Source organism: Cydia pomonella, chromosome 2 (genome assembly GCF_033807575.1).
Source record: "Cydia pomonella isolate Wapato2018A chromosome 2, ilCydPomo1, whole genome shotgun sequence".
NCBI classification, from domain to species: domain Eukaryota; kingdom Metazoa; phylum Arthropoda; class Insecta; order Lepidoptera; family Tortricidae; genus Cydia; species Cydia pomonella.
The window spans coordinates 22,812,205-22,825,186 of NC_084704.1; the positions used below are offsets into that span (position 1 = coordinate 22,812,205).

A 12,982-nucleotide genomic window follows, 5' to 3' on the forward strand; every position below is an offset into this window, starting at 1 on the left:
GGGTGCGTAGCCACCATGCCAATCGATACGACAACGAAACACTATCTGTCTCTCTCGTACTAATATGCACAAACGATTGGCATCTTGGCTGGGCAGCATGGGTGCGTAGCCAACATGCCAAACGTTTACGATACGACAAGGAAACACTATCTGTCTCTCTATCGCACTAATATGCGCAATCGATTGGCGTCTTGGCTAGGTATCATGGGTGCGTAGCCAACATGCCAATCGTTTACGATACGACAACGAAGCACTACTCTCTCTCTATTGCACTGATATACGCAAACGATTGGTATTTTGGCTAGGCACTAAGCAAGTGTGTGGCCAACATGCCAATCGTTTACGATACGACAACGAAACACTATCTGTCTCTCTATCGCACTAATATACTTTATTTATACCTGCAGTCATTTAGTAACTTCTTCATTTTCCATTGGTGTGAAAGAGACAGAATAAAGAGCAAGGGTTATAGTACACTCTGTAGTCTGTACACTTAGTAGTAGTGTACATAAAAAAAAAACTATTGTGCATATACAATAAAATTAATGTTGCTTGAAATTATATTGAAAACTATCAAGATTATTCTAGTCTGCATTGAAACGCGCGTCGCGTTGCCGGCGCTCGCGTACCGAGCGCCAACGCCATCTATCGAGCGTTATTTCGTGAAATCGGAGAACGCTCCAAGGATTAAGGGCTCTTAACTGAATCGCCAGCCAAGTACGTACGTGGCCAGACGATAAAATACAATCCAATAATATCTTTATTGGGGACCAGTGGAAACCGACCGATGCCTATATGTATTAACACAAATTGAAACGAATAAAAACTCGATAATAATCGTGTACCTTAGATTGCATTTAAAAACGCACATGCGAATACATTTTAACGTCGAACGTGATCAGTCTTTAAACGACATGTTTTGGGAGGCACATTGTTTGCGATTGATCATTTGAGTCATTTGACGAACGCGCAAAAGCAGACATCGCGTGAAAATGCACCGAGGGGAGCGTCGTGCGGCTGTATGCGGCGAGGGGCCTGCATGCCCACCGCGTAACCGTGCACAATGCACACGTAAATACATCTTCGGCCAACTCCACTATGCATAATCACACAGATTTGCAAGTAAAATGACGCGACACGGCACTTTTTAAGCTTTGCAAATGTAAAAACACTGCATTGTCTCGGCGAGCGAATGTGGTCGACGCCGCGACGACGGGTCCCTTATTGTGGTCCAAAAAATTAATACAAGGTCGCTTTACAATGACTACGTGACAAGACAGTTTATTAGTAGGGTTTAAGTGAACGTGTAGTGTAGAGGGTACAGATGAATATTCGGGTGCAATTTATGCAGACATGCGCCGTTGCACCGATCACGCCCTAAAAACGTAGCTAACGAGCCATGGCAAGTTGCCGACGACCACCGCCATGGGAAAGGAAGCCGCCGACTCAGACCCAACCACACTCCAAACAATCAAGGACATGAACCAACCATTTGAAATATAACTAGAATACCAGACATCATCGCATCCGTTGCAAATGAGATATCCTTAAAAATAAGATGCGGAATTAGTTTGCCGCAAAACACCACACACACGCACCAAAACTTATAATATAGATTTTAAATCGTACTTGCATTGCGAAATCGGTACTGAAATATTCGCGCCAAGCAATTTTGCACGTCGTCCTCAAGCTTTGTTGAAAAGATAAACGTCGAATAGATGGGATCTAAAACAAATAAAACTAAGGGTCTCCCCAAACTAGTCGACGCCGTTTCGGCAAATCGCGTACGGAAAAAGCTTTATGTCAACGCAATAAGAGCGAATAAGTCGTAAATCGGCTCGGCCCACGCGAAACGACGTCTTTCGACGGGAAAACGGCGTTTTGCCGTAAAGCTGTTCGCATTCGTACGACGCTGTTTGCAGCCTACCGCACACGTTCGCATTCATAAATCTCCTTATACCGCCGTACGGTGCCGGAAAGAGTTGAACGGCTCCGGTCACGGCCGAGTACCTACGATAAGGACCGGTCAGAGCTGGCGGAAGCCGTTCAGCGTCTTCGACGGCCGAACATAGCTGACGACGGCCGAACAGAGCCGATGACGGTAAAAATGCTGGTAAGCCTTTTTTTCCATGCCCGTCTACGTAAAATATCCATCATCACAGGTTATTATATAATATGTAACAATTACCAAGGAAAATAATCTTACAGGTCTGTTCAATTTCAAACTCAGGTTGTTACTAACAACCAGTTTCCAAAAATGAGATTTACGATTGCCGATCACCCGCTGTCCTACATCTGTTCATCGGACTCAACGGCTGTACGTGTGCTTTCTGACGTCTCGACGGCAGGACGGAGCACGGGAGAGCCGACCGTCGCTTTACAACTGTTGCGATAGCAAGTCGCAGGCGATCGGGCGTCTCTACGGCCGCAAGGAGGATGAGACTGCTAAACGCAGGTGTCCAACCGCGGAGACGGTCGATCGGCTAAATGCGAATAGTGTGGTGTAAAACACTCGGCGAAAGCCGACTCCGCGTCGACTGGTTTGGGGAGACCCTAAGACGGGGCTAGTCATACGTAGTAAGGGCATGAGTAGGTAAGTAAGCAATCAACAGATTCATAAGAGGTTACTTTCATTAATGTGTCAAAAGTAATCCCGTAATATAATTGGAACTGATAAAGTTATGATTGTTAATTGTATGTAACCGTTTTTAGTTAGAATTAGTTAGTACGCACTTGAGAGGCAAATGATGGTGGATGAATGGAGTACCTTTACAGGTGATAGAAATAACATTAACACTGACGTAATCTTTCCAAGTTCCCAGACTTTACTTAAGAAGTTAAATGAACGGACTTCAGTTATGATACCCTTTAGAGGCCTCCCCTAGTTACATGTCGGCCTAGTCGCGCTTCACCGCCGGCCGCCGGCTGACTCAGTCGGAATCGCGCCTCGGTCTTAAGGAGAGGCTACGTTATGTATCATAACATTTTTTACAGTACATATGGTACTACTTTCCCGCACGGAATGAGCACTTTCCGTGCATATGTAAAAACTTTAAAGAGTAATATGTACTGTAAAACGATGTACGATACACGTGCGAATTTTCTATTTTCTGCACTTGTATCATAAATAACTATTTCGATTTGATCTCCATCCGTCGCATAGAAATACGAAAATATTAGCTTTTTACATTTTTTTAATTGGCTGTTGGTCGATTTCATTTGCGCCTTTGTGGGCGCATTGGAATCGTACATAAAAAAAATTACGCGCCAGCAATTTTCCGTATTTGTCATAAAATTGGAATAGGTTTGCATGTTTTCATTAGTTTATATATCGAAAATGTCATTTTCAAGCATTGAAAATGAATGACACATAAAATGGACGCTGCCAGTAATACTAATAGAGGCAAGAGCCGAGAACGATAGCCTTTTACCATCAAAATCGGGTGAAAAATAATTGACTGCATATGAAACGTTATGGAAAATCAGAAAAACGGCCAGTCTTTCTTGGAAAAAGGTGGTGGTAGCTTACTTCAATGAACTGGCGAATAAGTGCCTACAAGCCCAGCACGCTTTGGTGCAAGTATTCGATATAAAATCTGTAAGGCTCCATTTTGGAAATTGCACTTTTACTGTTTTGACAAAAAAAACTAAATTATAAGTTTTGTTTTTTCCTCTCAAGTGTGTTGAAAAACGTCGTATGAAACGCGTGTGCATTGATCATTACCCACATTGGCTTTCTTATTGCGCGCTCGCTTACAGCTCGCGCGCACAATATAGCACAATGTATCAGTATTTATTTGTAAGAGGTAAGTTGAAACGCTGATTCCTAATATTGTTTCAATTCCGAGATATCATCAAAAGCGTTCAGCAGGAAGTTGATAAGCATGAAACTCGATATAAATAGCAGTTTTTAAATACTAGAACTTAACATACGTCGTTAATACTTAATAAACTTTAAGATCAGACGTCTGTAGCAGTTTCTTAAACCGTAATGAAAGGGATGAAATTAAGTAAAACTTTATGTGAAAAGATTCTTTCATTTAGCAAAAGGAAAGCTTTGAATGAGTTTAATTAAGACTTAAGAGTGGAATACAAGTGTAAGATAGCGTTGTATTATAATTGGGAGAAACTTAAATTAACTGAAGTGCAATAAAGACAGCCCGTAGCACCAGTATGTGAGGCATCATTTTGAATTAATAGCAGATAGCAGTATAGTAAATAACATTACCTACATGTAAAATGGATATCGATTTGCATTTGCGTGAAATGCAGCAAAACAATTATTCCTATGGACGTAGGCGGTGTTATTGATGTGGATATGATACTAATTTGTTAATTCGTCGCATTTAACCTATACACACATCACACACACAAAAGCACGATGACATAAGTGTTTTCACATCTCCAAGTTAATTATATGTATCTCGGTAGGTATAAACGGATTGTTATCATTTAACACATTCGCCTTAATGGAACATAATACCTCCTTGTGCCGTGGGCTCGTCTCAAGGTCGATTCGAACGTGATCTGACAGCTTTTTGTCTTTGAAAAACGAATCGCCTAACAGCTTCCTGCAATAATCATTATTATACGTATATAACATAAAGTTTATTTTTCTTTTTAATTCATTGTGAAGAAACTCATAAAGATGCTACGACTGATACTCGTATTTACGAGACACGCCCTCCTATTACGCGTAGACGTTTTTCTACTTAATTGATGGTTTTAGAAATGGATTGCACGTTTTCCTAATTTTGTTATACACAGTAAAACGTAATAAGTTTACTATATTGTGTAGTAGTAAAGATTACTAAAGAGTAATTATGTAGACAACTGGAATCAGTAGACAAATATCTGATGACTAAAAGGCACTGTCAATTAATTTGGATTCAGTTGTTAAAACAATCAAGATCGTTTAGCGTAGGCAGAAACAATATTTTGATGATTTAAATTTTCGCAGACTACCATTGAGCACGCATCGGGTTACAGTATGATTGGTGTCTGCGTGCATTTTAAAGTTACCTATTGACATTGGAGACATCCTGTGGCGGTCATTAGCAGGCGAATAAAGCTGTTTTGCAGGTTCTTTTGTAAATTCATACAGGATCGCCTAATGTGTCTGAGTACACACAGCGTAAGGCGCGGCAGCGAGCGTGGAATGCAAATAGCCTTATTTTCAAATTGTAATTTCTTTCGCTACCTTTTTAGAAAATAATACAGCGGAGAACTTTTATTAAAAACGAAATTATACGTTTCTTTTCATATGGAGCGCTATTCTACAGTGACTTAACGTTGCAAGTACTGCGATAAAACGAAATTTAGAAAAATATTATCATAATGCGACTAGCTAGTCAGAACTTAATGCAATTTACCTAATAAATAATTAATGCCGCATCAGAGATAACTGAACGTCAGCTCGTTTAAACTGGCTTATTACCTATTATCGTTTAATAATATTACGTGGAACAGGTTTACATTCGATTTAAAAAACTTGTTTTTAAATATTCCTGTTCTTAACAATACACGTTTTACCGCTTTCGTATTCGGACACAACGGATTGTTGTTTTTTTTTTTATTGCTCGTTTTACAATGAGGCGGTTAAAAATGTCAAGTATTTTTTTAATTACGCAAACATAACTCTTTGGATAAATACGAGTATTGCGATACGTTTCGTTCACGATAATTAGGTATATTAATTCAATGTAGGAGTAAGGATTAATGAAGCTTTACGGACCATATGAAGTGAAATCCTTGAGGTTATTTTTCGAGGCATCTTTATAGGTCAAGTTAACGAGTGAATAAATTCGGACGTCACGTCGCCCACGGTTCAATCAAGACTTGTATCTGTAAAATACCTAATCTACGACACCTACGCTATGTAACGTTAGCGCATATTGTTTAGAATAAGAGGCCAATTCAAACATGTGACATCAAAATGATATCTAAATGATGGCAGTGGCTTCGCGGGTATATTTCGCTCGTACTGGTGCGTACATGTATTGGGGTGCGCGAGACACATGGGCAACTGACATTATTTAGATAGTAATAAATATTATTATACCTCGGTAGGTACCTAGTTTTAATTGGCCTCTAGGTAAGGACAGCAGCGTATTGGACTTTCTAATGTAGCACTTGCTCAGACTTTTAAGTATGGAGGGGTAGGGAATTATTGATAATTACATAAACATACTCATAAATTTTTGATTAGGTATTTTGTATTATGTTATCATTGTGATGAAATCATACTGAACCCAAAAAATATATAAAATGAGAAATAAGATGGTAAGGTGTAAATAAACAAAATATTTTTTATTGCTTGAAATTGACCTTATAATGAATACTGTAAAATGGTCTTAATCGGAAAACTAAAAGTTAGAGTTAAATTTTGAACATTTAAAATTTTTCAATTGTGTAGTATTGTACTTGCATTCAAGTAATCCTTTGATAATGATTCCACAAATGGCCAGGCTAAAGACATAAAAATCGTGTTCTCGAATCTTTAATTCTTCATTTTATTTATGTTTTAATGTATACTGTAAGATTACTTGTAGATACCTACATAAGTATTATAGCGTCAACGTGTGGTGTGGACGGCACTACGAGCGCCTTTGTATTCGCGTTAAAACAGACAGCCGACGGATCCTACACAGAATTTCTGTTACATTACACGATGGATTACATTACACTTTACACCCGTCTGAACCCGGCTGTAACACATAAATCAAATGAAGAATAAAACTAAAGATTCTAGAACACGATTTTGATGTCTTTAGCCTGGCCATTTGTGGAATCATTATCAAAGGATTCATTGCAAGTACAATACTACACAAAATACAAGACAAATAGGTACTTACTCCCATGAGTTGGTACGGTACACGATAATATTTTATAAACTAAATTGCAGTAATTGCACTGGGAGCTGATTTTTGAATTTCGAGCGTTCGAATTCGTCACTCGAAAATCTGTGGAAAACGGCGAATTGATATTTTAGAAATACGAGCAATATAAATTGGGAATCTAGTGGTATTGACCACTCGTGTTCAATTCCCGGACCCCGGGTACGTCCTTAAACTACGTCCAAAAGAGAAGTATGGGCATTGTGAATGTCATCTCGCTTTGTGTGGTAGGGCACAGCACAGCGGATATCATTCCAGATCTAGAGCGGAGACCCTACTCATAGTGTTGTGTTCCTGCCGGTGAGTAAGGTTGCCAGAGCTCAACGAGGGGGGAAATGCTAGGGTCGGCAACGCGCATGTGACTCCTCTGGAGTTGCAGGCGTACATAGGCTACGGAGACTGCTTACCATCAGGCGGGCCGTATGCTTATTTGCCACCGACGTAGTATAAAAAAAATCCATTAGGAGAATTTAAATGCCTAGTAGTGGAGATAAATTGAAGGCAATTACACGAAATCGAGCACTCGAAATTTAAAAATCGCCCCCCTGACATGATACTATTTATCTAAAAGTCTCTAAAACCCTGTCTTATCAACGCTTATTTTTTTAGCAACTTCTCGAAGCATAATTAGTGGTTTATTCATAAAATTATCTTATGCATACACGTGTAAATACCTATGCGATAGCGGTGAGTTACGTAACGATTATTCTTGTTTTGTAAACAGTATGCCTGTTTATGAACTTTCATACGACAGCTTTATCTTTTTCACTTGATAGGAAATAAGTATCGAAAAATAAACGTAAGTAAGCTCATTCCATACATGCCTCAAAACCGTTTATCAAACTTTGTTAAAACTTATGAGTAAGGAGATTTAAGCTCGATAAGTATCAGTTTAAATAATTTTATTAACAATAAGTTTTCCCATAACTCCTTTATAAAGTATAATAAAAAATTAATAGTAAAGATAGCCATGTATAAGGAGCATTCTGTAGTTAAGCGCGGCACAGACGGAACGATAATACATATATTTATTAATATACCGTAGGATACCGAAATATATCTTATAGTATAGCTAAGCACCACACACGACAACGATACCAAAATATATACTATAGCTTCGTGTGTGGACTCTGTGAACTGGCACGTAAAATATATCGTAAGGTACTATATCTTTTGGTATATTTTTTTTGACGACCTGTCTGGCCTAGTGGGTAGTGACCCTGCATATGAAGCCGATGGTTCCGGGTTCAAATCCTGGTAAGGGCATTTATTCATGTGATGAGCATGGATATTTGTTCCTGAGTCATGGATGTTTTCTATGTAAGTGTTTAAGTATTTATAAATATGTATATATTATATATATCGTTGTCTAAGTACCCGCAACACAAGCTTATATATTTTATTTATATTATCGCTCCGTCTGCGACGGGCTTTATGCACAGAGGTTTAGCAGGTACGTAGCTAACTTCAGCGTTTATGTCAGCTTTTCACATGATACGTAGGTACCTATATAAAGAAACCGCAGCAATTTGGCCAGTGTGGGGCAGCTGCAATTTCGGGAACTGACGGGAAACGGAAACCAGCTGTGCACTCGGGCGTGGTTAATGCACCAAATTGCATTTTTACGGCTCCGCCAATTTCGGTGTCTGTTTCCATGTTACCACTGTTGCCAGGCGCTGTGGTCATTGGATTCAGCATTATTTTAGGTAAACACTTAGGTACTTCGGGTAGGTTCATGTTTTCAGGCGAAAGAATGAAAATAATTTGCCTATTAAGTATTTTTAAAAACAAAAATCGTAAACGATTTAATCCACTTGCAATAATATTTTGCATAACGAAGCGCGCAAAAACAATTGTTAAAACAAAATGTGATATAGGTACTAAATGACGATTATATAATATGTACGAGTAGAAGGTATAATAATATTTAAATATCTGACATGGACAGATAGGTATTTGTGTTCGTTATTCGTTAAAACAACACAACGTTAACCCATCAGGCCCCTAGACTACAACCAATTACATATTATATAGATCCCGTAACATTAATACAGTACCTAACCTACATATAGTACCTATTGTATTATAGCCATTTGTCTAAAAAGTATTACAATTTGCAAGTAGGCCGGTATATATCTATTTATAAAGTTTTAAAAAACACATAGAAATAGGTATGTACAGTCAGCATCAGTAGCAGCGTATAAAACAACGTGCCAAAAAAAGTCATATTTTTTTCCAAATAGAGATACCTATATCTCGACAGTTCGCGTTCAAAAGTGTCTTATACCTAACAATTTAACTGTTTTATACATATGTAAAGACACATATTTTTGTTAAGGTATAAGGGAACGGTATATACTTTTGATGCTGACTGTACATAGGTAAGTAAATTAATTAATAAGCACATGACCACTTACCTGCGTCATCGACGAGGCAGACGAAATTGTCTACTCGTACTCGTATCCTTTAGTTGCATCTGTAGAATTCCTAACAGTAACAATTCAGTTCCTTTACGCATTTAACCTAGAAAGAGCCACGAGACTTTTGTCATCACACTTGTTTCCCCTTCGTTTGGAGTTTGTCCATGTACGGTACGATTGTCATCTTGGCTAGGCCCCCAGATAAGGTAGGTACTTAAGTACATATAGGACCCATGCATAAATACTTTTTTGTAATGTACGTAGCAAGTGGGTGAGCAGTTGCTGTCATTAATCTGAGGATTTATACGCGTTTTATATTATGCTGATTTAGATTTTACTACAGTAAAATTGCTACAGCAAAGCTAGATGTGACGACATAAAACTGTAAAGTGTTGCACAATATCATTCCTTATCTTGATGACTTGCAGGATTGTCTTGATATGATACGACTTAACAACTATATATAGGTATCCTTACCCAACCTGTCTATCCTTATTTTTTTTTCTCTCTTTATTTATCACTGCTGCTTCTCCATCTTCGGATAGATGGATATATTAGGTTATAACCCAAGCTAAGCATTTCCTGACATCGTCTAGGTATAGGACCGGTCTACTTTCTCGGTACAAATTACCATTACCTATGGTCCAATCCAAATGTACCTACCTACCTACTTATATGCGCTTGCTCAGTCTCTCCTTCTGCCTATTTTAGATTATGCAGATATCTGCTATTTAGACCTTACTGAAGAGCAATTGAACAAACTCGATCGACTTCAAAATGTTTGCATTAGATTTATTTTTGGATTGCGCAAATTTGATCATATTTCAAGCTTTCGTTCAAAGCTTAAGTGGCTACCTATTCGTTTCCGTCGCAACGCACATATTCTCTCCCTCCTGTATGCCACTCTGTTTCACCCCAATACTCCTTGTTATCTTAAAACTCGGTTTAAATTTCTTTCCTCTATCAGATGCTCTCAAAATCTGTTACTAGTTCCCCCTCCTTCCTCTTCGAAATTTTACATTAACTCTTTCAGTTTTCGCGCTGTCCGGCTGTGGAATGCTCTGCCCGTTGACATCAAACGTGCTAAATCGCTCTCTATTTTTAAAAACCGATTAAAAGAACATTACTTGTCTCTTTCATAAATGTAGTTGTTTATTTTGAAATTCTTCGTTATTTGTATGGCTTTTCCTTTGTCATTTATTTATATATTTATTTGTTATTTATATATTGTTTATATATAGTAATAAATGTAGTATACCTATATATATTAAATATTTGTAGTATATGTATTTTATTTTATTTTTGCACCACCCGTTACCTTGATTATGTTTGCCATTTCTCTATCTGAAGGTTGTCTGGAAGAGATCGCTGTTTAGCGATAAGTCCGCCTGTTGTTACCTACATATTTATACCTTTACATATTTTGTACCATTTTTTTTTTTTGTAGTGTGCAATAAAGCATTTTATTATTATTATTATTATTATTATATGTACGTGCATATTGTTCTTGAGTTTACTGTGGGGCTTAGTCAATTTGTGTAAGAATGTCCAATAGTTATTTATTTATTTTAATGTGTACCTTCACCTACTAAATATTTTAAACACTTTTTTTCTCATGTATATATTATTATTATTTATTTATTATTTATTAGTTGCCAAGCGGACCCCCAGGCTCCCATGGGCTGTGGCAAAATGCCGGGACAACGCGATCATGATGCATGATTAGCCTGCAAGTGTTATGTTAAACCACAGAATAACTAATGTTAAACGTCAAACTTCTATGAAATTATGCTGCTAGTCTGACTCTAGCCACCTTCCTCAGATTTGATAGGTCATAGGAAAGAAGATAAGTAGGTACGAAATCTATAATTTCTTGCATGTTATAAAGCTAATTAAATTGCAATCGTAACTGAATAAATAACGTAACTAAGTAGCGGACACAGAGAAGGAAAACCCGTTATATAAGTACCTACTGCATGTAATAATCGGTCATAGAATAAATGTTATCACTGTTCATAGCACATTTGATATGGGTTAAATGCTGTAAGAGACTTAATTGATCTTATTGGAATATATTAATCAACAAAAACGAGACTAACCTTGCCGGGTCGGGCCGATGAAGTTTGTTTTGTTTGCCGGCAACATGCCGGTAGGGCGAAAAAGAAACGGTAAATCTAAATTTCTTAAACGACGAATCTATTTTAGAACCTAGATTATAAACTACTTAGGTTATAAAACACCGAAGTAAGAATCACCAATTTAATATATAAATAATTATTTCTTTTTAATGTTTTAATAAATACTATAAGTTTTTTGATTTTATTGCTCACCTGATTCTATCGGAAACGATTTCCACCTTGGAGTTCCTCTTGGCCGGAGTCAGAGCGTGCTGCGGCTGATGCGTGGGGCTGGTGGAGGGCTCAGAAGGGGCCGAGGGTGGCGAGCAGGAACCTGAGCTGGACAGGCTGAAGGCCCGCGCGCGTCCGTCGCCTGCTGCCGGCGTGCGCCCCGGACGCGTGCGTCGTCGACGCTTTTTGTCCTCATCAGCCCGCGCCGTTAATCCTGGAGGCGCCCAGTCCAAGTCCTTCTTCAAGTGCCCTCGTCCGCAGCGGCACCCGCAAGCTTTAAATGCCAAATCGTAACCTTTCTTCGTCCATAAGTTCTGGTGCCGCTGTCTTTCAGACCAAGATCGGGCCCGCCCGCAAGACTTCAAGTAAGCCAGCACCCCGACTTCCCACTGCTCGAAGCAGGCTCTGTGCATATACCGGCCGGCGGCGCACGTGTCATTGTTGCATAGCACGCGTACCGCGTCCTCAAAACGCACGGGTTCTCTGGGACGTAAGCATTCGCTGGGGACGCAGCACCCTCGAGTGTCGCTATCTTCTAGCGCGCCGGCGGCGCCCTGCCGCCGCGGAGCCATACCGAACGAAATCGAACGTGCAGAGCGCGTCAAAAACACATGCTTGCCGGAGCGCGCGCGGCCGACTAATAGTCGCGAGTGAACGAAAGCGAAATTTCAAGAGCGCAGCGCGTCGCCGCGCCGCCGCGTTCTCTGCACAGGGCTGACCTTGCGGCGCGCGGGGCGCGGGGCTCGGGCGGGTGCAGCGGGGCGGGGCGTCGCTGCCGGGGTGGGGAAAGTGCTGCACATTTCACTTTCGCGCGAACACGGCGGGGTAGGCGAGGCGGCTGTTGCAACCACCAACGGAGATGCTGGGGTGGACGCTAACTTTACTTAACAACTATAGGTATAGTAAGAGTAAACCAAATGCATCTGCATGTACATATAATAAGTTCTTATCTTATATAATAAAAAGTTATAACTTCATTACTTTGATTATAGTTTCAATTATATTATCGTATCAATCAACGACAGCAGCAGGTTGTGCCGAAATACCACAATCACTCGATGCAAAAAATGTTTATTTTTTTACTCGAAATAACGTAGGTACCATAAACCGGGGTTACTTTGATTTGCGGTTCGACTTTGATAATAACTTCCATGCGCTACTAAAGTGCTTGTTTAAACGAGTTGAATAACACCTAGCAGTTATTTTTTGGCAACACTAATAGTTGCTCCAATGCATAGTGACTGGGGGCGCGTGTAATAACTGTTATTTCGCCTAGAAAAAAAAATTGACGGGAAGTACGCTTTCTTCCTGATTTTAT

General features: G+C 39.4%; 1 protein-coding gene across 1 annotated transcript in view; it reads right to left on the reverse strand.

The window, feature by feature from the left end:
• LOC133534658 (headcase protein) overlaps positions 1 to 12,373 on the reverse strand; it is a 68,669-nt gene extending 56,296 nt beyond the window's left edge. Inside the window, exon 1 of the mRNA XM_061873865.1 lies at positions 11,647 to 12,373. Within this exon, the coding sequence (XP_061729849.1) occupies positions 11,647 to 12,236 (590 nt within the window). The 5' untranslated portion in view covers positions 12,237 to 12,373. The remainder of the gene's footprint in view (positions 1 to 11,646) is intronic.
• Positions 12,374 to 12,982: the final 609 nt, after the last annotated feature.